The sequence below is a fragment of the Gopherus flavomarginatus genome, chromosome 21 (assembly GCF_025201925.1).
Source record: "Gopherus flavomarginatus isolate rGopFla2 chromosome 21, rGopFla2.mat.asm, whole genome shotgun sequence".
NCBI lineage: Eukaryota > Metazoa > Chordata > Testudines > Testudinidae > Gopherus > Gopherus flavomarginatus.
The window spans coordinates 1,903,863-1,928,508 of NC_066637.1; the positions used below are offsets into that span (position 1 = coordinate 1,903,863).

Consider the following 24,646-nt stretch of genomic DNA (forward strand, 5'->3'; position numbering starts at 1 on the left):
GCATACAGACATGCACACAAAGGACCCAGATGTTGGTAGCACTTAAGTGCTCTTCTGTTTTTTAACATTTTAAATCTGTTAATTAACTCACCACTAATGGCACTTGACCAGATTAGCTGCTAATCTTGTGAACAGGCACATTTTAAATCCATAATTGCCAATTCCCAAGTAATCTAGAATGGGTTAATCTGTGCAGGTTCAGTTTTGCTTAATGCAACCTATGATTGGGGACTATCAGCATACTGAATGTGTGAGTAAACTGCTTTGCCATATGCCAGCGACCTCCGGATTGTCTCTGCACCAGCTGCTGGCTTTTGTTGCTCTCTCCTACATTTGTTTGGTCTGCCCATGGGACACCCAGTCCGTTTAATACCTAGGCAGCGCTGAAAGTCTGTGCTAAATCCACCGTCCTTCAGACCTGCACCCGGTGTGGCCACCTCTTGGGGTAGATGGGTGGGTCACGTTCACTGTGTTAAGTGAACCTGCACAGGGCCTGACTCTGAGCTCCTGCTGGTTTTCCTCTGGTACAATTCCTTTGACTTCAGGTGTCAGTGACAGCAGAATCTGGCCCAGGAGCACTAATTGTGGTGAACTGGGAATGTTCTTAATGTTTTCTCTGAATACTGTGTTGGTGCCTCAGTGTCCCCTATGCAGTTCTTAAGTATCTAGGTGGTGGAATAAGGGGGTGTGATTGCTACAGAGCAAAGGGCCAGTGCACCTAAATGCCTGACGCTCTGTCTCCTAGCAACTGATGGCCTGGGCCCCTCCTCTGCAAAGGTGCCAGCTGAAGGTGTTGGAGACAAAGGGATCAGGTGACCTCCTGGCCCAGGAAAGGAGCTGAGCAGAGAGGAGGGGCTGGAGGGGGTTTTGAGTCTGGAGCTGGCTGGGGACAAGGAGTGAAGTGCAGACTTGGGGGTCTGGCTCACTGCCCCCCAGAATGGACCTGACTGAGGGGTCCGATTCGTGGTACCTACAAGCTCTGTTTTAGACCCTGTTCCTGTCATCGAATAAACCTCTGTGTTACTGGCTGGCTGAGAGTCACGTCTGACTGCAAAGTGGGGGTGCAGGACCCTGTGGCTCCCCCAGGACCCCGCCTGGGTGGGTTCGCTGTGGGAAGCACACGGAGGGGCAGAGGATGCTGAATGCTCCAAGGAGAGACCCAGGAGGTGAAGCCGTGTGAGCTTCTTGCCCTGAACAAGTCTGCTCCGAGGGAGAGGAGGCTCCCAAAGTCCTGACTGGCTTGGTGGGGAGCAGTTCCAGAGCATTGCCCGGTGACTCCGTGACACTAATATCCCACGTTGTGGTCTCCCAATAAAGTGCCAGGCATTTGCTGGAGCTGGTTGTGAGCATGCTCAGGTTTGCCATTTCCCCATGAGCAGTCCAGGTGCAAGAGCCAGAAGGGCTTGAGGACTGTCCAGCTGAGATGCTGGGAAGGGCTCGGGTGCAAAGGGCACATGCAGGGGCGGCTCTAGGTATTTTGCCGCCCCAAGCACGGCAGGCAGGCTGCCTTTGGTGGCTTGCCTGCAGGAGGTCCCCGGTCCCGTGGATCCAGTGGCAGCCTGCGGGAGGTCCGCCGAAGCCGCGGGACTAGTGGCCCCTCAGCAGGCAAGCTGTCGAAGGCAGCCTGCCTGCCGCCCTCGAGGCAACTGGCAGAGCGCCCCCCCGTGGCTTGCCGCCTCAAGCACACGCTTGGCGTGCTGGGGTCTGGAGCCGCCCCTGGGCACACGGCGCACACTGCTCGGTTCCCACTGGTAGCGGGAAGCGGAAGGGGCCAAGCTGTTATCTGAAGTACAAACCCTGCGCTCCACTGCACAACTCCAGGCTAGAAAACAACTCCAGCAAAACTTTGGGGAATGGGCTGGAATATGACCCAAGTTTTGGCAAATGGGGAAGGGCCTTTCTTCTCCTTCCCAGGCCTGGGTGAAAAGCGCCCGGCATTGACTGCTGGGGAAGTTGAAGGGCCTCTGGAAGCAAAGTGTTGCCATTTTGAACAGGGTAAAAAGTCTTTCTGAAACCCCAAAACTGCATTTGCTGCAAGTTGCAACTTTACGTCTGGGACGAAATGTGCCAATGCCCCTGTGAGGAGCTGGCGCTGCCCAGGAATGCCTGGAACTCGTTGTCCCTGTGGGTGAATGCACAGCTCTGAGTGCTGATCACACTCGGGCATTTCAGAGCTCGCTCCACTGGGGGCTCCTGTTCTCTCGGCCCAGCAGGGACCCTGCTGCCATTCAGATAAGCCGTAACAGAAAGAACCTGCTGCACAATGTTCAGCCCTGTGCCTGCAGCCAGGCTAACAAACTGCTGTAAATCATTGCTTAGGGGACCTGCTCCACTGTGCTGGGGTTTGGATAGCTAGAGTCGCTCTAAAGTGGCTGTGGGCTGCAAGAAACACTGGGGCTAATCTGGCAGGTGTTGCCCTATAAGCAGGCAGAGCGCAGCTTGTTCTGCACCAGCTCCAGGAAACCACAGGGAGACAAGCAGCAGCCTCAAAGCTGAAACAGACACAGTAACAGGCAGCGCCATTCTCAGCCTGCAGTTCGAGCTCCCCCGAAAGACACGCAGCCCTGGCACTGGTGCGCTAAGCTGCCTTGCTGCAGCTCAATGGGAGTGCTTGGGAGGAAATGCCAGCGCGGTGGGGGTTTACTGTTACCTTAAAGAGACAGCCCTCCGGGGAGCAGTCCCCAGGCCTAGACATCACCCCACGCCCACTGGAACAGGTCTGAAGTGGTGCAGGTTTGTCCTGTCCCTCCACATGGGGGCAAATTTCACCCGTGTAGGGGTCTCATAAGGGCAGCTCCAGCTCTTCCACCCCTAAGGGGCGAAACACGTGTCCAGGAGCAAAGGGAATCCAGTGGGCATCATAGAGCCTGGCACCGTTCTCTTCCTCTTTTCATGTAGCACTTGGTGCTACGCTGCCTCTGCCAACCCAGAGTGGGAGTCTGAGAAATGCTGTGTGCTCAGCACTGCTGGGGCAGAGCCCAGCGCCGGGGGTTGCCCAGCCACCTCCAGCCTGCACTGAGACAACCTCTGAGGTCATGATTCCTAGACAGGGCCCAGGCTCATGGCCAGGGGTGCAAGAAGCCTGCTGCTCATGCTGTGCCAGTTCAGATACAAGCCAGGCCACTCTGTGCTGGACTCATGCTGCTATCCCCCAGGACATGCGTGCAGCCTCTCTCCTGTGCGCCAGAGAGCTTTGTCCCTAAGCTTTCCCTTCCTTCGCTCAGGCCACCACCCTTGTCCTACTGTCACCCCAGGCTGCTGATAAGCCCTTCCCGCCCTTGCACTGCTCCCCTGATTTTCCTGGCTTTTTGCCTAGTTGTATTGCAGCCTGCTGCAGCTGCTGGGCTCAGCGGGGTGTTTGCAGCCCCTAAGGGGGAGCAAAGACCAAGGGAGGTGCTACATACTGAGGAGGCAGGGGAAGATTCCCAGCTGAGGAGAGGCAGGGAGCAGAGAATTAAGGGAGGGGAGGGGCAGAGGATTGCACCAGATTCACCTACAAATAATCCCGGTTTATCCTCTGCCAGGGGAGTATGCCGTGCCCCTCCCCTTGCCCACCCCCAGACCACAGGAGCACACGGACGGACGAAGGAGAACCAGCCCTGACCCTCCCGCCATCTGCATTAGCTTACTACAGGTTAGCTGCTGCTGGTTACCATAGTGATTAAAACAAACAATGCAAGATGGAAAACAGCCCCTTGTTCCCAGGCATCGCCACTACCCAAGCTGATTAAGAATTAACGAGACAAAGCCTGCAGCTTGAGCCTGTGGCAGTGAGCGGGTTTAAAGTATGCAGATTAGGGGCAGGCTTAGCAGGCCCAAATCGAGAGTGCTCCATCGAACGTCCTGAGACTTAACGCAACTCGGCCGGAGCGTGGCAGCCTATTAATAACTTAAATTACTGTTGCTAATAATACTAATTCAATTCATTTAATCGTTCAAGTTTAATGCATTCTTCAGGCTGGCCCCAGCTTGCGGACAGCATGTGGGTGGGAGCTGGCTAATGGCCCCAAAAGCAAAGCTGGGGATCTTTACGTCTTATTGCTTGCTGAAATAAGCAGCCCTAGAATATGGTCTCCCCAGTGCAGAAATAACGCAGCAGAGAGAGGGTGGGATCGGGCTGGTCCTGCTCTGAGCACCGCAGTCTGGGACAGAGGCAGCTGGAAGCTTTAGTCCATTTCGGGGTTCAATGTGTTGGCTTTGTACTTAGCAGCAGGCACCTGCAGTGAAGGATTCTTTAGAAATACCAGGGGCAGACAGCTCACTGGCACCCGTGTCAGCAGGTGTGGCCAGAGAGGCCATCAGGTCCACCTTGCACCCAGGCACTCTGGCACCTGAGCTCAGACGTATGCCAAGTGCTGGAAACTGGCCATTGCTCAGAGGGCCAGGGAGCGCTTGTTGGGAATGGTTCCCTTGTGCCAGGAGGGAGAGGGAAAGGTGGCACCAGCATCCCAGCAAAAGGAGACTCTCCTGGTAACTCAGTTTGAAGAAGCCCAAGGGATTGGCTGTCTGGGAGCAAAGAGCATGAAACCAGCATTTCTGGGCTGGCCCAGCAGCCTGCTGGCTCATGCCCATCCCCCCATAGCAACTCACTCAACCCTGGCGAATGAAACATGAAAAGCCAGACCCACCACCACCAACTATTGTCCTGCAAGCAGGGCTGGTTTTAGGCTGATTCCCTGGAATCGGGCCCTGCGCCTTAGGCGCCTTTTTAATTTTGTTTTTACTCACCCAGCGGCGGTCTGCTCCGGGGGTCTTCGGTGGCATTTTGGCGGCGGGGGGGGGTCCACTCCAGGGATTTTGGCGACATTTTGGCAGTGGGGGGTCCTTCGGTGCCACAGAAGACCGGGAGTGGACTCCCCACCACGAAAGTGCTGCCAAAGCCCTGGAGCGCCGCCGGGTATTGGAATTGGGCACCGCAGTTCATAAAGCCGCCCCTGCCTGCAGGCTATGGTGGCTTGGCCGTAGAGCCCCCATCTGCTGGTGCAAAAGACACTCAGAGGTGCAGGGAGTCCCACACACTCGCGCTAGCAATTGGCACACCGTAAAGAGTCATTCAGAACAACATCCCAGAGCCTGGGTGCTTCTCTGAACGATCAGCAGCTCTCCCGTCAACTTAATGAATTCACCCCCAATGAGCAGTGGTAGCTGTGTCAGTGGGAGAAGCTCTGTCCACACAAGCACTTGTGTTGGTGTAACTTACGTCACTCCAGGGGGTGATTTATTCATCCCGAGTGACATAAGTTCTGCGGGCATACGCTGCAGGGTAGCATCAGGGGCACGCAGCACGTGGGGTTGCGTACCTGACCAGCTCAGCTAATAGCCATCGGAGAACCTATCCTCCATGGACTTATCTAGTTCGTTTCTGAATCAAGTTGTACTTTTACACATACTTTCACAACATTCCCTGGCCAGAGGCTGCTGTGCATTGTGAAGAAGCGCTTCCTGATGTTTATTTTAAACCTGGTGCCTATTAAGGTCATTGGGTGACCCCTGGTTCTTGTGTTTTGTGAAGGGGTAAATAACACTTCCCCATTCACTTTCTCCACACCAGCCATGATTTTATAGACCTCTCTCATAACCCCCTCAGTCGTCTCCTTTCCAAGCTGAATAGTCCCAGTCTGAAACTGTTCCATACCCTCCTGCTGAAGCTGTTCCATACCCTCAGTCATCTTTGGGGCCCTTCTCTGTGCTTTTCCCAATTGTAATGTATCTTTTTGGAGATGGGGTGGGCTTATCAAGGTGTGGGCTTATCATGGATTTATATAACGGCATTAAGATATTTACTGTCTTCTTATCTAGGCTCTTCCTAATGGTTCCTAACATTCTGTTAGCTTAGTTAGGTTGCCCAACACTTTCCATTAGAAACGCCTGTTTTCAGTTGCTTAGACTTTGCCACACTATAACCATTTGGACCGAAATTTTCCAGAGCAGGCGTCTGCCTCAAGCTGATTTTTTGGGGGTAAATTTCAGCAAAATCAGTTCAGCCATGTCCATGTCCTGCCTTGAGTACAGAGAACTGGACTAGATAACCTCTCGAGGTCCCTGCATGTCTATGATTCTGTGAAAACCAAAATAAAGGAAAAATAGGGAGGTTGGGTCAAGGTTAAAGAATTCTTACAGATGTTTTGCTGAGGAGCTTTATGTTTTAGAGCAGGCGCTTGAAAAGCAGCGGGGAGGGGGTGAGCACAGGCTATTACCCTGTGTTCAGGAAGGCTCCTGGCCCGTCCCTGTAAAAATCCACCAAAGTTGGCCTGGTTCTGAGCTCTAAAAATCAGTTCCCAAAAGCTCTGGCACGTGGAGGAGAAGGAGGAAGTAATCTGACGTGAATGCAGCAGGTTGGGGCAGGGGCAAGGCCAGGTGGTGGGGCACGGGAACAAACTGGAGGGGGCAGGAGTCAGCGGGTGTGTGAGTGAGGTGGGAGAATGAGAGAGCAAAAGGGTCTGTAGCCACTAGAGAACCCTCCTGTCCAGAACATGGAACAGAATCCAGGATTCCTGAGGCCCAACATTCCTCTGCTGCCTGGCAAATGGTATGGCTCATCGCCCTCTTGTGACTGGTCCACAGAGAAGATAAAAACTTTCTACTACTACCAGTCACTGATTACCTCGAGGGCAAAAAGGAGGCTTAATTCTGGCATTTCCTAGCTTCTGAGTGCTTGACTTTGCAACCTTTCATGGTCTTTCAGTAGAGCTTTTGTTTGCAGTATAGATACAAACCCACTGTCGTTTCTCCCCATTTGAACTGTTACTGCTGCATCCTGCCTGTTAGCTGGTGTGGCAGCTCCCAGAGATAGAATTTCAAGGCTTGTAATGGAGCCTCCCACCGGGCAGTTAGCAGAAGGGCCTATGAGTACAGGAGTAAATAATTAATGGGATTTCTTACCTACAGGCAGCAGGTGCTCACAGCAAAAGTAACTGCAGGAGAAGCATAAAATTAAACGTAAAAGGCCTGTGACTAAGACATGCTTAATTAAGAGCCTACTTAGCAAAACGCAGGGACCCTTCCGTTCAGTGAGTTGAGCAGGGGGCTGTAAAGTCTTTCCCCCCTGATAACTGGGTTTTTTGCCATATCACTTGCATGGATAGATTCTACTGGGAGTCTCACTAAATGGATAGTCAACCACTCCACTGCTGAGCTTCCCATTTATAGTTTGTGAGTTTGGTCTGGAACAACCTTCCTGCCCCAATGGACCCTGTGACTCTTTACAGCTCATCTGCGTTGCCTTGTCCTTTTCCTAACGAGGTATCATGCCTGGAGTCTCCTAGCTCGCTCTCTCGTCTGTCTGGGCTCAGGCATTTCGCCTGGAATCTGCACCATGTAGCCTCCCCATGCTCGGCACCGGCACAGCCACAGATGGTACCTGTAATCCACTTAGCTGACTTGTATTTACCTGTATGGGTTAATCGGCTGGGAAGGGTCTGATTTCCTGTGCTGGAGACAGTATGTAAAAGTAAAGAGCACGGGGTGCATCTGCGCAAGTCACGCTTGCTATGATGCTCCCATGCATAGTCAGGACACTACTCATTCAGATACGTTTGCACGCTGACCCCATTTCCAGCCCCCAAGGGAGCTGACTGTAGCTGGAATCTGGAGAATATTCAGGTCAATGAATTAGCAGCAGCTGCTGTTGTGTTGCTCTCAAATCAGTGGATTGCAGGACATACCTGATCTGCATGGCGCTAGTTCAGCGCAGCCAAGGAAATGTGCACGTAGATATTGCATAAGACCTTGCAGTCCACGTCTGCACCAGAAGCGTGTCTTCTGTGCAAGTTGTCACCTGAACACATATTGGTCCCAAAGCAGTGACGGCATTTGAGCAATTGCCATGGTTACTACAATAATTGGTTAAGATTTTAAATTAAGGATATAAAATATACACAAAAGAAAGGCTGCTGCTTATGGGAAAGCAATCGGGATAAATTCCCTTTTGAGCTTAACTTCAAGCTCTCCAGCTGTAATAACCTATTCGTGGGGTGGAAACATTGAAACCACTTTTTGTTTTTCATTTAAAAGAGAAAAATATTTTGACCCTTCTCTTTGTTTGTACAAACAGAGTCATGATTTATATAATAGACAGCAAAACTTGCAAAACCACCAGGACAGTCCAGAGACTCTGCCCTGTTAAGCAACGTGCTCTGGTGATTGTCTAACCAGCCTTCTGATACTCTTTGTGTTCCTTTTGCTCCGTAACAATCACACCCAGTGCGATGAGATTCTGCAGACACCAAGTGGTGTGTCACCAGGGCCAGAGGACAGCCAGAAGAATCCATGTACAGGAGGACAATGCCCAGGGGTTCTAGAACAGCTGCCTCACCTGTCATCAACTAACGGGCCAGCTTCAAGCCAGCAAACGCTTTGTTCTCATTAGATCTCGGTTCTTCCTGCCGACGTATGTAAAAAGCGGCCTTAGCGAGCCCATGCTATCAAACCCCTCGTGAGACCTGGGCGACGTGGCTCTAATGGAAACACTGGAGGGGCCTCAGCATGGCTCTGAACTGGAGCTTTTGATTTTCACTCTTCCGCAGCAGGGGTATGCTATGCAGAATGGAGTCAGAGTCAGATGCAGCTAAACCCGAGAGAGTCTTGCATGCTCCTGTCACGCTGGCAGGCAGGCCTGGGACTGAGCACAGTTTCCATAGTCAGGCTTGCTGGAGTGATCTTCTGGGGAGAAGAGCCCCAACCAGGCTCCAGCAGCTTAAAGCATCTCTTCAAAAGCCACTGCATTCTGCTAGTTAGCAGGGTGGGGGGCAGCAGGCAGCTTTCCAGGAGGGGCAGAGCCTGGGAGCAGTGGGACAGCGGTGCTCTGGGGCTTGGCTGATAGGAGGCACAGATTAGACCTGGCTGCAGGAAGTCCTGTTTGGAGGAGGTTTGGCATTTAAAGGGTGTGGGCTATTTTTACATTTGTTATCTTGACTTTCCATAGAGCCTGGCTATTTAAACTCCCCCTAGCCAGGCAGAATCCTCTCCTGGCCTAGCTATTGCTGTGAACACCTCACACCCCCAGACCCAAAGATTCAAGCATTCTGAGCTCCCCCACCCCCCACGCCAGTTGCTGCACCGCCAAGGGTCCTGCTGCCTGAGCACTATCGGAGGTGGGCACAGCTCTCAAAAGCTTCTGCAGGGGCATGTGAGGCTGAGTGATGTCCCTTTGAGAGAGCAGCTGTGAAATCCGCCAGTGGTAACTATTTCTTACACAGCCCTTGAAGAATTCCCTCCGTTTTTGTGAGAGCAGGAAAAATGGAGCAAGCCAGGCTTCCTGCTGCTCCTGCAGCCGCTATCACAGGGCCGGGCTGGAGTGACACCCAAATGATGTTCAGATTCGTCTTTTCCCTGTGAAATGGGGAGCATGTCTAGCCTCAATTCTCACATTCAGCCTGAATAACCGATAACTCGGGGGCTATCATCAGACACCTGCCTCTGCTCTCAGAAGCCAAAGCCCTGCCATGCTTCTCTCTCCTATCCATGAATATCCCCTTCTCGCCCCACTGCTTTTGGGGTAAACCCAGAACAGACAATTCTGGATGTGGGGAGGCGGGATTTGTTATTGTCCATGCGTCTGCCTGTGGCAGAAACCCCTTTCCTTCCCCCAGCCATGTGAGGAACAGAGGCCTGGCCAGGCCGGGCCGGATCTGGTATCCAGCCTGCAGCACAGACCTAGGCTTGATTCTTCCGAAGCAGCCAGCCCACAATGATACAACCAGCCCAGAAACTGAAATCAAAGCCCCCACCTCACAAGATACAGCTTGGGCAGCAAAAGGAGCTCACATTCGGGCCTTTCATTATAAGGGCCCAGTTCTCTAGGCCAGGGGGTGGGGGGAGCTGGGCAGCACTGAACATGGTGAGTCCCAGCCAGCCCCCAAACAGAAGGCAATGCTGCTCCCCAGTGCCAGCAGGCTCACGCATCCCTACACTTTCCACCTCCCACCCACTCCCCGAGGGGCTGACTCTCCTGCTTGGACTGGGGCCTCTCAGAGGGCTGGGGCAGGAGCCATTTGCTCACAACCCTACCCAAAATCCATGTCAGACTTCAAACTATTTCACAACACAACCCCCTTCCCCTGCAAATTCCCCACTTTGAAGGCTCCCGGGATGGGTTTTAAATGAACCAGAGAGGAGAAGGGTTTCCCCTCCAAATGCTCCTGCAGGAGGCATGTTCCTCCAGCTCTGCTGGCAACTGCATGCCCAGCCAGCTCTCCTTGCTCTAGCTCCTGTCTCATCAGTCTCCACTGGTCCTTTTCAGCAGCTGTCTCCATCCCCATGGGAAATGCAGGCAGGGGCAGTTCTGGGTTCCATGGGCTTTGGAACACCCGGGAGACGTCTGCCGGCCTGTCCGTCAGGGCTGGGGTGTCTGTGTGCCTTGCTTGGCAGCCTTCCAGCACACTGCTTTCATCAGCTAAGGGCTGTAATCTGACGGAGTAGAGAGGCTTAGTCCAGGGTCCCTCTGCCTGCCGTGTCTAAATCCTGGGCATTGCACTGCCCATCAGCTGGGAAACATCTGCTGACAAACGTGGCAGCCCCTGTCCAGTGTGGCACAAGGGTCATCCTGACCCCTCCCCAACACACATGGAGACCCATGGGTGGAAGGTGGTGGGGATAAAGGGGCAGAGTTAAGGCTGCTGCCGAGTACCACAGAAATGCCTATCAATAAACAGAGACAGTCTCTGTCTATCTGTATTTCCAGTGCAGCCATCTCACAAGCAAAGGACAGTTCTGTTTGCTACCAGCGATAGGGAAGGGCTGGGATTTGTGTCCTTGGGCATCCCAGGGTATCGTGCTCCTGCCCTGGCCCTCATCTTGAGCAATGCAGCTAGCGATAGCTGACACGCCTGCCCCGCCTCCTCCAGGAAGCCTGTCCTGTGGGTGCTCTCAGACCTTCGGTCAGTGCTAAGGGTCATCATCATGCAGTTCCCAGCCAACCCCACTAGTTAATGCTCCATTTCTCTTTGGACAGCGATTGGGAGTCAGTGGAAAGCCATCCTGAGCCTAGATTTGCAGACTGGCTTTGGCCGAGACCTTGAATGCATTTATATGTTGCTGTGGGAAAACTGGGTAGATTTAACGAGCGTTGGCACCCTCTCCAATGGCTCTGGAGTGTGTGTGCCGGCCAATGAAAGGCCCCAGACTTGTGCAATGCTCTTAGACACACGAGCACATCTGGCTCATTTGGCTGCCCTCCCCTGCCTGCAGGAGCGGTGCCAGGGTTTTTGGCCCTTCTGCGCTCCCGGTTGTTGGTGGCAATTCTGCGGCGGAGGGGGGGGGTCCTTCCGCGCTTCCGGTCTTTGGGGCACTTCGGCAGCGGGTCCCGGAGTGAGTGAAGGATCCGCCACAGAATTGTCGACGACGACCCAGAGCGCGGAAGGACCCCTGCCGCCGAATTGCCGCCCTTCCAAATCCTGGTGCCCTAGGCGGCCGCCTAGGTCACCTAAATGGAAGCGTCAGCCTTGCCTGCCTGTCTTATGCCCAGCCCACAATATAAGTACTTTTCATCATGGTGCTTGGTTACCAGACTTGTCCGCACCTCATTTATGACCCAGAATCATCACTTCTGCCCTGTGGTCCCTGTGCCCAGCTGGTGGTGATGGGGTTGGTGTTTTTGTCAGGAGTTACACTGGAAGGGACTTACTTCAGTCTCCCACGTTCTGCTGCTACATGAGTGGGAGCTGTTGGGGGGCGGGGCGGTTGCTGACACTTGCTAAGGGCCCAGAGGTAGCTGCATTTTGGATGCTGTCATTACTGAGGATTTGATTCTGTTCCATTTTGTCAAAAGTGTGTTTGACTTTGTTAAGAATCTTCCTGTGAAAAGTCCCTGTGTAACTGAATGTTAATTACCAAAGAGCTGCAGAGTATTTATAGCCCTGTCCTCCTGCCCATCACGGAAAATACGATTAGAACTTTTGTAATCTGTGGTGCACAGATCCGCGATGTTTGAGTGACCTGCTTTTCTCACCCCTGATCATTTTATATTTGCTTTTTGTTGACCATCTAGCATTTTGGCTTCACATCCAGCAGGCTATGGGGGAACCTGTACAGGGTCCCAGTCAAGAGCTGGGACCCCATTCCCAGCTGCAGAGAGAATGCAGCTATTTTGGGGACAGACGTCTAAGAGTTTTAATCACCAGGTGGGAGCATTAAACCCAGAGACAGGCTCATGGTCAGAGAACAGAGATTATCAGCACAGGTGAAATTCCACCCCCAATACGGTCCTGGGTCCGGAATTTAAGCTACACACACACACACACACACACACACACACACACACACACACACACACACACACACACACACACACACACACACACACACACACACACACACACACACACACACACAGCGCCCTGGAAGTCACCAGAGCCACACGCATGTCAACAGTCAGTTTGCCTCAAATTTCTGACAACATCACGGGAGTTGATTGAGAGCTTGGATCTGGGCAAGTTCTAAGCACCAGAAAGCAGGCGTTAGCATGGAATGGTCATGCTAGGGCATAACCAGCAGTGGTTTGTTTTCAGAACATCCTGGAATTCTGAGGTTACTCTGTAATAACCAATGTAAAGCACCCCAGCACTCCCGGATTTCACCATGCACAGAATGTGTCATCTGAAAACACACAGGGGCCTTGACGTCCACAGCCCTCTCACAAGCCTACATTCCTTAAACAAGGCGGAAGCTTGTCTTTCCACACATTTGAACAGCCTTATTTCCCTGCAGGGCAGCCTAATCTATTTACATAACTATAGCCTGGACAAAGGCGACTGTGTTATCGCCCAGTTCCAAAAGCGCATGGAACAAATCCTCCCCAGCCCCACCTGCAACAGGGAGCAATATTTCCATCAAAAGTGAAAATCCAGCCTCTTGCCCTTTGTTCCTGGGAGAATAATGAACGGACGTTTGACTTCCCACTGTGATAAAGCTGTCATGTCCTTCGCAAGCCCAGGTTTTACAAATGAGAACAATTCTTTTAGCAGCCAAAGCAGGCTTTGTGCCAACTGTTTGTTGGGTGGCGTTGTATCCAAGCCAGATGAGGCATTTCTCCCTCACTAGGGCCAGATGCTGCAAAAGACTTAGGCAGGTGAGTAACTTTATTCGCTTACTAAGGAAGTCCTGTGAATAGAGTCACTCACCTGCACCAGCGTTGGCAGGATGGGACCCTAGGGCAGAAGACACGACACATAGAGTTCAGCAAGCACTTTACACAGTATCCTGCCACTTGTAGAAGAAAGAACTAAAGAGATGCAAAAGGATTGTAATGTAATTGACCAGTGCAAGACACCATGGGCCAGATTCTCCACTGTCTGGCACCTGTAGAAAGGATTCTGCTCTGGTGGTGTTTTACACACAGTTTGCACAGGTGTAAGCAACTACAGCCAGGTCCCATGGAGTGGAGAATCAGCACCTATGGATTTAGCAATCCAGGTATTGCAGAATATTCATTATTCACACAACAGTTCCAAAACTCATACTTGGAATCTGAAGTTAATATTTAAATTTGCTACTATGTTCTTGTTAGTATTTATTTTCAGCAATGCCTGCTATCTTTTAGGGGCTTTCCAAACAGTCTTGGCACTGAGGAATTCACAATCTAAGGAAAATTCAATTTGATTCTAGAATTAGATCCTAAGGAATCTTTCCTGGGGTAAGAAAGCCCATTGCATGGTTTACAAAAATAAAACTAGCTGTAATCATAGAATCTCAGGAGGTATCTAGTCCAACCTCTGCTCAAAGCAGGACCAATCCCCAGACAGATTTTTGCCCTGATCCCTAAGTGGCCCCTCAAGGAATGAATGCACATTCCTGAGTTTAGCAGGCCAATGCTCAGACCACTGAGTTCTCTCCCCCCCCCCCCCAGATACTGGGCAGTGGCAGTGGCAGTATCATGTGTTAGCCAAAAATTGTATAAATGTATAAAAAGGGGAATCTTAATATGAATCTGGAAATTCGCCATAAGATCTAGTCATTGCCAGCCAGCAGGTCAGACACATTAATTTTCGCTACAGGATGGGAGGACAAAGTTAGAGAAATGTTAGTAATGCTGCAATTACAGCTTTAGCCGTGTGGACTCCATAAACCCAAGACTTGGGTTTCTAGATTCAAAGATTCATAGACTCTAGGACTGGAAGGGACCTCGAGAGGTCATCGAGTCCAGTCCCCTGCCCTCACGGCAGGACCAAATACTGTCTAGACCATCCCAGATAGACATTTATCTAACCTACTCTTAAATATCTCCAGAGATGGAGATTCCACAACCTCCCTAGGCAGGTTATCTCTATTGTACACAAGCTGAAGAACAACCAAATGCTATAATTGCTCTGGATATTCGGACACAACCAACACATGCAGAAACCAGTCAACTGAACTCACTGCAAATCCATCCCCTAAAAACAAAATTCCCTCTTACTTTGGACAGTGCCCTAAGAGAAGTCGCAATGAAGGGAAATCTCCTTTGGCTGCAGCATAGTGAACAGGTAACGCTCCTGTGTCCGTGGCTATCATTGGGTCGCTGCCTCCAAATCGCAAAAGCCAGTCTATTACTTCGTGGTGACCAAAGCGGGCGGCAAGATGCAGGATAGTGGCACCAGAATTGTCTGTGTCCTGCAGAAACGAAACAAGACAGTTCCTATTACGACGTGCTCCTCGTGACACTGCAGTGGATATTGTGAGACCCTCTGAACTCCCACCTCTCAGCCCTTTGTGCTGCTCCAGACAGAACACCATGTGACTGCGCTTCTGACATTCCCGGACACAGAGGAACCCCAGAGAGCCCTTAGCCATCAGTATACAGGGCTGTGGTCCTGTGAGCCCATCACCAGAGCATCACCATGGGCTGTTCTGAGCCATACAGGGACAAACCACAAAGCAGCTTCTGAAGGGCCTCAGGATAGGAGACTTTTGCTCTCCCTTCCCAGCTCCGCCAGGCTGGAATATTTGGCCCACTGGGTCTATTTGCATGCAGAAGAGCTACTCGCAGTGAATGAGAGATGGCATCAGAGCACAGGACAACACTAGGTCTGGGACCTTAGCCATCTTCTGGGAAACTTCAAACAAGAAATGAGGCAGACAGGTAGAGAGCCTTGAATTTGTGCCAAATGCTAGGCCAGCTCTATCACGGGGGGGGCGCACTTCTGCGAACAAGGCCTTGGTTGGACAAAGTCAGCGTTGAAAGTTCCATGACTACTAACGAGCTGAGACCCTTACACTCGCTTTGCCCCAGCATCCGAGCCTCTTAATTCTTCCAGCTTCTCGGCTGATGACTTTTCACAGAGTGCAATAAACCAAGTGCTTTTGGGGAGACTTACAAAACTCCGACAACAAGCTAAGACCTTGCAAGAAATGCTGTTAGGGCATCTAGAACCCTAAACTCTAGGATAAGGGGAGGAGGGGGACTAAGATACTCAAGAGGAGAGATGTTGCCCCTGTAACACATGCATAGTGACTTATCCACAACTTAGGCAATAAAGAACCTTTTTCATATTCACATGCTCAGATTGCCCGGCCTCAGACCTACAGCTCCTCCCTGCACATGTGACCACAACCCCTCTCCTTTCCTAAGCCCTCATATATTGATCACAGGCAACTACATCTCATCAAAATCCAAGAGCAGGAAGGATGAAATAAGTTCTCTCTGCTGTGTTTAACCGCGTACCTTGCAGTGTTGCCAACTCAAGTGATTTTATTGCAAGTCTCATGATATTGGCTGTTTTACTTAAAGACTCAGCTCTTGGAGTCAGGTGATTACATGAGGATCTGAGCCTTCATTAACACAAAGGAAGTTTCTAGCCCACGTGGCTGGTGAGTAAAACTTGAATGTGTGCTGAGTGCACCATAAAGGCCAGAAACCAGACGACAAAGACCAATAACCCAACATATATTATTCTTTTAAAATCTCATGATTTTAAAGCTGGCCTCATGAGTGCTGGGGCCTGACTCCTGATTCTTGAATGTAGGGAGTTGGCAATACTGCACTTGGCCATTAATGCTGAGACATGAGCTGGGTCATTTCCACATGCTGTAGTACCTCCAGGTGAAAATGAAGGAGCTATTTAAAAAATAGCAACATATAGACTTTTGGAGACTGCAGCACCTCTGAGTTACACGGGAATGTATATGCAAGCCACTGACACTCAAGACCTCCTACCCAGTAATTTATTACATTTAAACTGAAAGCATATTTGGGAGTCTATGTTCAGTCAGCCCCTTAACAGATACTTCTGCCCAGGAATGGACAATTCGCTGATTGTTCTTCCTGGGCACTGACCTGCCTATTAACGGGAACAGCATTCCACCTCTCCATTGGGCCTGCCTCAGGGAAAGCTGGCATTGTGCTGTGTGGCCTCAGCAGGAGAGTCATGCCGTGTTGGCTGCTTTGGCATGCAGTCGCTGGGTTACTGCACAGCCCCACTGTGGTCGCCAGCGCTCATGACAATGTAGAACAGCAAGTGGAATTTGTCCAAGATGGCTCCTAATTGTGCTGAGCCTGTCCTTCCAGCCTGATCATCTCTCCCTGCCCCCCGAGTCCTTCCAGCCTGATCATCTCTCCCTGCCCCCCAGTCCTTCCAGCCTGATCATCTCTCCCTGCCCCCGAGTCCTTCCAGCCTGATCATCTCTCCCCGCCCCAGTCCTTCCAGCCTGATCATCTCTCCCTGCCCCCCAGTCCTTCCAGCCTGATCATCTCTCCCCGCCCCCCAGTCCTTCCAGCCTGATCATCTCTCCCCGCACCCTAGTCCTTCCAGCCTGATCATCTCTCCCCGCCCCCCAGTCCTTCCAGCCTGATCATCTCTCCCCGCCCCCCAGTCCTTCCAGCCTGATCATCTCTCCCTGCCCCCCAGTCCTTCCAGCCTGATCATCTCTCCCTGCCCCCGAGTCCTTCCAGCCTGATCATCTCTCCACGCCCCCGAGTCCTTCCAGCCTGATCATCTCTCCCTGCCCCCCAGTCCTTCCAGCCTGATCATCTCTCCCTGCCCCCCAGTCCTTCCAGCCTGATCATCTCTCCCTGCCCCCCGAGTCCTTCCAGCCTGATCATCTCTCCCCGCCCCCCAGTCCTTCCAGCCTGATCATCTCTCCCCGCCCCCCAGTCCTTCCAGCCTGATCATCTCTCCCTGCCCCCCAGTCCTTCCAGCCTGATCATCTCTCCCTGCCCCCCAGTCCTTCCAACCTGATCATCTCTCCCTGCCCCCCAGTCCTTCCAGCCTGATCATCTCTCCCTGCCCCCGAGTCCTTCCAGCCTGATCATCTCTCCCTGCCCCCCAGTCCTTCCAGCCTGATCATCTCTCCCTGCCCCCCAGTCCTTCCAGCCTGATCATCTCTCCCTGCCTTCGAGTCCTTCCAGCCTGATCATCTCTCCCCGCCCCCCAGTCCTTCCAGCCTGATCATCTCTCCCCGCCCCCCAGTCCTTCCAGCCTGATCATCTCTCCCTGCCCCCTAGTCCTTCCAGCCTGATCATCTCTTCCTGCCTCCGAGTCCTTCCAGCCTGATCATCTCTCCCTGCCCCCCTGTCCTTCCAGCCTGATCATCTCTCCCTGCCCCCTAGTCCTTCCAGCCTGATCATCTCTCCCTGCCCCCCAGTCCTTCCAGCCTGATCATCTCTCCCCGCCTCCGAGTCCTTCCAGCCTGATCATCTCTCCCCGCCCCCCAGTCCTTCCAGCCTGATCATCTCTCCCAGCCCCCCAGTCCTTCCAGCCTGATCATCTCTCCCTGCCCCCCAGTCCTTCCAGCCTGATCATCTCCCCCTGCCCCCCAGATGGCTTTTTAAGTCACAGGAACATCACGTTTCCATCTCTCAACCTGCATCATGCAAGCAGCTTATCCCTCAAGTGTCTGCACCGATTGCAGAACCACGTGTAAGAACCATTCAGACAGAATGCAGCGTGCTGTCCGAAGGCACAGACCATTTACATTTCAGCCTTCTTGCCTCCAGACCCGTGCCACGCCGTGCAGCAGGAATCTGGGGTGCTCCTCGTTAGTTTTAGTGGAGTTCAGCAATGTCTGGGCCACACAAAAATCCTGTGTTCAGCCTTGTGGCCAGCGATTAATCTGATCACTGAACTTTGACTGCATGACCGACAAGAACAGTAACGAACAGAGCGTAAGCTGAGTAACCTGGCCACAGCAATCACACACCGGATCTGGCAGAACCCATTACCCCTTGGCCCAGCCAGGCCTCACCGTGTCTGTGGCCCAGTCCAGGCTGACTGTCCCTGCCATGCGTCTGATCCAAACATCCTGGGACGTTGGGACAGTTCGGAGCTGGCTCCGAATATCATGGCTGCGCTGCAGAAACCAACCCTGTGTGGGTCTGGCTTCCAGAGCTCCCAGGCTGCAACTTCCAATGCCCCAGCCTGGGACGTCCCCTCTCCAGCCCCTCCCCACAGCAGTTAAAAGGGTTTCCAATGGGTGTGGCCCAGGCACAACACTGATCATTTGTCCCCTCTCTTCAGACAGGCACAAAGGCCCCTGTTCTCCTGACACACCTGCACTATGGGAAGTGCCCTGAAAGGGGCAGTGCAGGTTAATGGCTCCAAGCATGGGTCCCTCGGGGAGGGACTGCTGATCACAACAGAGCTTGAGTCCTGTCCTGTGAGCAGTAAAAGGGCATAGCCACAGTTCAGCACCGGCCTGGGAGTCAGAGATCGGTGAGCTCTAATCCTGAGTATGGCACTGACTCCCTCTGTGGGGTAGGGCACAGCCCTTCCTCCGCGGCTCTGTCAAAGCAGAGCCAGCACTGACTGCAGCGGCTTCCCAGGCCTGAGCAGAGAGGGATATTGACCCATGTGTATGTGTTCATGCTGCAAAGCACCTTGCAGCCTGACTGTGCTCCATTCCTGTGAACATTTGAGGCCCTGACTCTTCTTAGCACAATTGGCCACTGAAAACGGCTGCTTAGCATCAACCCTTGATGCTCTGATGGCAGCTCATTCCAGGATTGTAAAACAGGCAGTTCGCAGCTCGCACCATGTGGGGCAGCCCAGTGGCATTAGTTCTGTTCTGTTTTATGGAATTAACCCACACAACGAGAACGGTGGAGATTGCAATTTGAAATTGATGATGTTGGTTAGTGACATGAACTCCATAGCCATGTGCACTTTGCAAACTGTGGGGAAACCCTGACCCTATTGACCTAGTGAAGCCAATGGCTAAAGTCCTAGTGAGTCCAGCAGGGGCAGGATTTCACCTATATTTGCCACTGTGAATCATTAATATCGTGTTGTCAGGAACCTGCAGCCCAAGAGTTAGTGGCTGAAGAAATTCAATAATTTCAGCAAGCAGATAAATCAGCGACTCTCACAAGCTGTTCCTGGACAACGCCCAGACAAGACAAGAGGAAGGTGAAATTTGCTGCATTAATGATTGGAGGGTGTTTGTGGAGCGTGAGGAGTGACTGTTTGTAAGGCACTATGGAGATGATGAACAGCGCTTGCTAAATGTCACGTCTGGTTGTTAGGACCAGTCCTGGGAGTCCACAGGACAGGCTGCACCACCAGTGGACACCAGGATTCCTGCTTGGGGGGGAGCAGGCAGGTGCAGAAGATAAGGCTGTCCAGCAATCCCTATGTGCAGCCACCACTCAGAGGGACTGTGGGGTTCTCAGCACCAGGTCCCTTCCCTCTCTGTGCTTCCACTTCCCCTCCACCCTTTAGCTGCCTTGGCTATTCAGAGTGCAAGCTCCTGGTCCCGACACTGCACTGTTGTCTCTGCCTGGACCCAAGGCCTTGAGAAATACAAATGATGATGATTCATAGATTCATAGACTCTAGGACTGGAAGGGACCTCGAGAGGTCATCGAGTCCAGTCCACTGCCCTCATGGCAGGACCAAATACTGTCTAGACCATCCCAGATAGACATTTATATAACCTACTCTTAAATATCTCCAGAGATGGAGATTCCACAACCTCCCTAGGCAGTTTATTCCAGTATTTAACCACCATGACAGTTAGGAACTTTTTCCTAATGTCCAACCTAAACCTCCCTTGCTGCAGTTTAAGCCCATTGCTTCTTGTTCTATCCTTAGAGACCAAGATGAACAAGTTTCCTCCCACCTCATGACACCCTTTTAGATACCTGCAAACTGCTATCATGTCCCCTCTCAGTCTTCTCTTTTCCAGACTAAACAAACTTAATTCTTTCAGCCTTCCTTCATAGGTCATGTTCTCTAGACCTTTAATCATTCTTGTTGCTCTTCTCTGGACCCTCTCCAATTTCTCCACATCTTTCTTGAAATGCAGTGCCCAGAACTGGACACAATACTCCAGTTGAGGCCTAACCAGAGCAGGGTAGAGTGGAAGAATGGCTTCTCGTGTCTTGTTTACAACACACCTGTTAATGCATCCCAGAATCACGTTTGCTTTTTTTGCAATAGTATCACACTGTTGACTCATATTTAGCTTGTGGTCCACTATGACCCCTAGATCCCTTTCTGCCATATTCCTTCCTAGACAGTCTCTTTCCATTCTGTATGAGTGAAACTGATTGTTCCTTCCTAAGTGGAGCACTTTGCATTTGTCTTTATTAAACTTCATCTGGTTTACCTCAGACCATTTCTCCAATTTGTCCAGATCATTTGGAATTTTGACCCTGTCCCCCAAAGCAGTTGCAATCCCTCCCAGTTTGGATTTATCTGAAAACTTAATAAGCGTTCTTTCTATGCCAATATCTAAGTCGTTGATGAAGATATTGAACAGAGCCAGTCCCAAAACAGACCCCTGCGGAACCCCACTTGTTATACCTTTCCAGCTGGATTGGGAACTATTAATAACTACTCTCTGAGTATGGTTATCCAGCCAGTTATGCACCAACCTTATAGTAGCTCCATCTAAGTTGTATTTGCCTAGTTTATCGATAAGAATATCATGCAAGACCGTATCAAATGCCTTACTAAAGTCTAGGTACACCACATCCACCGCTTCTCCCTTATCCACAAGACTCGTTGTCCTATCAAAGAAAGCTATCAGATTGGTTTGACACGACTTGTTCTTTACAAATCCACGCTGACTATTCCCTATCACCTTACCACCTTCCACATGTTTGCAGGTGATTTCCTTAATCACTTGCTCCATTATCTTCCCTGGCACAGAAGTTAAACTAACTGGTCTGTAGTTTCCTGGGTTGTTTTTATTTCCCTTGTTATAGATGGCACTATATTTGCCCTTTTCCAGGCTTCTGGAATCTCTCCCATCTCCTATGATTTTCCAAAGATAATAGCTAGAGGTCAGATACCTCCTCTATTAGCTCCTTGAGTATTCTAGGATGCATTTCATCAGGCCCTGGTGACTTGCAGGCATCTAACTTTTCTAAGAGAGTTTTAACTTGCTCTTTTTTTATTTTCTCTTCTAAACCTGCCCCCTTCCCATTAGCACTCGCTATGTTCGGCATTCCTTCAGACTTCTGCTGAAGACTGAAACAAAGTCATTAGCATCTTTGACATGATGCGTCACCCAGACATCATCCACCCTTCTGTCTAGGTCAGGGCTGGAATCCAGCACCAAACTGAAGGGCAGCATGTGGGGCCCGAGGAGCAGGACAATCCTCCCACCTTAGCAATGCATGAGGCTGCAGACATGGCACACAGCCTGGCAGAGCCCAGCAGGGCTTCCAGCCACTGTCCAAGGCCAGGGACTCCCCTAGTGTAAACGGCTTCTTTGCAGCACCTCACCGAGGCACCCTGCGAGGCAGGTGGAAGGAAGTGGAGGCCTGGAGAGGGGAAGCGACTGCTCCAACGCCCCAAAGGGGCTGTGTGTGGCCCCAAACTCAGCCCACTGCTCTCCTACCCATGGAGAGTTGTCGGCTTCCAGGCCAGGCCCCACACAAGGGAGCTGACTGTGTTCTATCCAGGCGGACACAGCAGCAGGCCCTGGGGGAAACAGCTACTTGATTATACCAATTGGGGTGGGGCGGGGCAGGGAAGCCAGCAAGGGACCATCCAGCCAGAGGCCTCTTGCATTTGTGGAAACCAGCTTCTCCAATACAGGGGACCCCATTCCTCAAAGACAAAGGTGAACAATCCCGTGTCCAGACACACACACGGAGCTGGGTCAGTCTCCACCCTTCCTGCCTGGGCAGCTGCAGAAGCTCAGGGCAGGAGAAGGCCTGCTCCCCTTAATCCGCTTTTGTTACATTCACCTTGTCTGCGCCATCCCAGAGCTCCATGGTGCAGCCAGGAGCACCAGGCCAGTCCCACACCCTGGGTGAGGTGTACCCAGTGCGGCTGCCCGCCCAGAGGGGCACTGCCCAGCCCTGGAGAGCTGCTTCCCCGCAATTCCACATCCCAGTGCAGGCAGGGAGCTGGTCCTGGGCCCTGCCAGGCACCCATCACACCCGGGCACCCACAGGCAGCAGGCGGCCCCAGGAACCCTGGAGGCTGAGCCGGGGGAGGGAAGCCGAGCGCGGTGCTCACCTGAACGCAGCAGCCTCCCTGGGTCAGCAGCCACTGGAGACAGGCCAGGTTGCCGGTGGCCGCCGCGTCGTGGCCCGGGGTGGCCCCGTTGCGGGCCCGGCTATTGCCCGGCAGCGCCGCCTCCTCCACCAGGTAGCGCAGGCAGTTGAGCTTGCCGGCCCGGGCGGCGTGGTGAGCGGGCGAGGCGCCCAGCGGATCCCGGAGCCCCGGCTGCAGCAGCCGCTCCGCCTGCAGAGACTTCAGGGTGTCCACGTCCCCGAGGCGGGCGGCGAGCAGAGCCCGCTCCAGGGCCATCTCCTCGGCCGGGGGAGCCGGAGCCGCGGGCCCCTCACCAGCCCGGGGGCGCCATGGGGCTGCCCGGAGCGCCGAGCCGCCGGAGTGCGCTTAGCTCCCGGGAGGTGGCCTGACAGCAAGCCCCGGGAGGGAGCTGGCGGCCGGGCACTGCGAGATCTGTGTCCCCTGCCCCGGGACCCTTCCTGCGTTGCGCCCCCCGGGGCCTCTCCTGCGCTGCGCCGCCCGGGGCCCCTCCTGAGCTGCGCCCCCCGGGACCTCTCCTGCGCTGCGGCCCCCGGGACCCCTCCTGAGCTGCGCCCCCGGGACCCCTCCTGCGCTGCGCCCCCGGGACCCCTCCTGAGCTGCGCCCCCCGGGACCCCTCCTGCGCTGCGGCCCCCGGACCCCTCCTGAGCTGCGGCCCCCAGGACCTCTCCTGCGCTGCGCCCCCCGGGACCCTTCCTGCGCTGCGCCCCCCGGGGCCTCTCCTGCGCTGCGGCCCCCGGGACCTCTCCTGCGCTGCGCCGCCCGGGGCCCCTCCTGAGCTGCGCCCCCCGGGACCCCTCCTGCGCTGCGGCCCCCGGGACCCCTCCTGCGCTGCGCCGCCCGGGGCCCCTCCTGCGCTGCGGCCCCCGGGACCCCTCCTGCGCTGCGCCCCCCGGACCTCTCCTGCGCTGCGGCCCCGGGACCTCTCCTGCGCTGCGCCCCCCCGGACCTCTCCTGCGCTGCGCCCCCCGGACCTCTCCTGCGCTGCGCCCCGAGGAGCTGTCCGTGGTGTCTCCTGCCCGAGCACCTGCGCCTTGGGGGGTCTCTTGCTCCGGCTGTCAGGCTGGCTGGGGCTCCCGGGCACTCCGAGGCGCACAGCGCAGCATGACCCCTGGTCTTGGCACTTTCAGTCCCCCAGGGTCAGACTCCAGCGGCTGCCCCGCTCCCCTCCGGCTCCGCAGCCCGTCCTACCTCCGGGCTCTGGGGAACAGCAGCCAGGCGGCGGCAGGAGCCCGCAGCGATCCCACCCCCAGGACGGCTCCTCCTTCCCTCAGTGTCTGTCTGGGGAATCGCAGGAGCCGCTGTGATCTTCCCCTCCCCTGCGCTTCCCGCCCAGCTCCTCCTGCTGACCCCCACCCACCCACTGCTAATCCCCAGGGCCAGGAAGGGTTAAACTCTGCAGAGGCTCCTGGCTGCCTGGGGACCTGGCTAGAGTCACTGGACTCGGGCATGCAGCAGCAGGATGGCAGAAGGGCCCCAGGCAGTTCCTGGCAGGAGCTGTGGGGAGGGGAAATGTCCCAGTGACTAGCAGGGGCCCAGGGTGTGTTGGAAGGGCACATGGCATGTGGTCTGTGTGCCTCTGACAACAGAGTCCATGGCCTGCAGGGCTGTTGGCTGGGAGCCAACGCTGGCCCTACCCCAGTTAGAGCAAGAGGGAATCAGGTTTTGTGGCCCTTTCCCTGCTTGCTGGCCCTCCCAGGTCTCTGCAGATGGCCCAAGCAGATTCCTGCCTATAACCAGAACCCTTCAGCTGTACAGGTTGGTGGTATGTGACTGGTCACTGAAGTCACATGGTATTGTGGGTTACAGACCATCAGGGCCCTGCAGAGCTGTGTCCCACTGGAGGAGGAATCAGAGTTGGGGTCTTTTCTTGCTGTAGTCTAGATACACCAGTCCTAGAACAGAGCGAGTTACAAATGGCACCAGACAAACTCCCTGCCAGGAACCTCAGCCCAACACCAATGCTTAGTTCCCAGGAAACAACTCTGCCCCACGAATTTGCTCTGGCTAGAGTGATTAAAGCAGAAAGCAAACTCCCTTGCTGTTTGCCACAGCTCCCCAAAAGAAATCACATCACAAAACTCACAACAACACAACCTGTCTTTCATCCAGGATTGGGCAGCGCTCCCACACCGAGAGGAAGGTTATTTGTACGGGTGCCATCAGGTGGCTGCTGCCCTCAGAGTGCTGTTCATGTTTCCTGTCTCAAGCTTTTATAACAGAATAA

The 24,646-nt window shown here is 53.5% G+C and overlaps 1 protein-coding gene across 1 annotated transcript in view; it reads right to left on the minus strand.

Moving 5' to 3' along the window:
* The window catches only part of ESPN (espin), a 153,109-nt gene extending 130,433 nt beyond the window's left edge, over positions 1–22,676 (minus strand). The window contains exons 1-2 of the mRNA XM_050931619.1: positions 22,383–22,676; positions 14,393–14,586 (exon numbers count right to left, since the gene is read on the minus strand). Coding sequence (XP_050787576.1) covers positions 14,393–14,586; positions 22,383–22,676 — 488 coding nt within the window. The remainder of the gene's footprint in view (positions 1–14,392; positions 14,587–22,382) is intronic.
* Between the last annotated feature and the right edge of the window lie 1,970 nt (positions 22,677–24,646).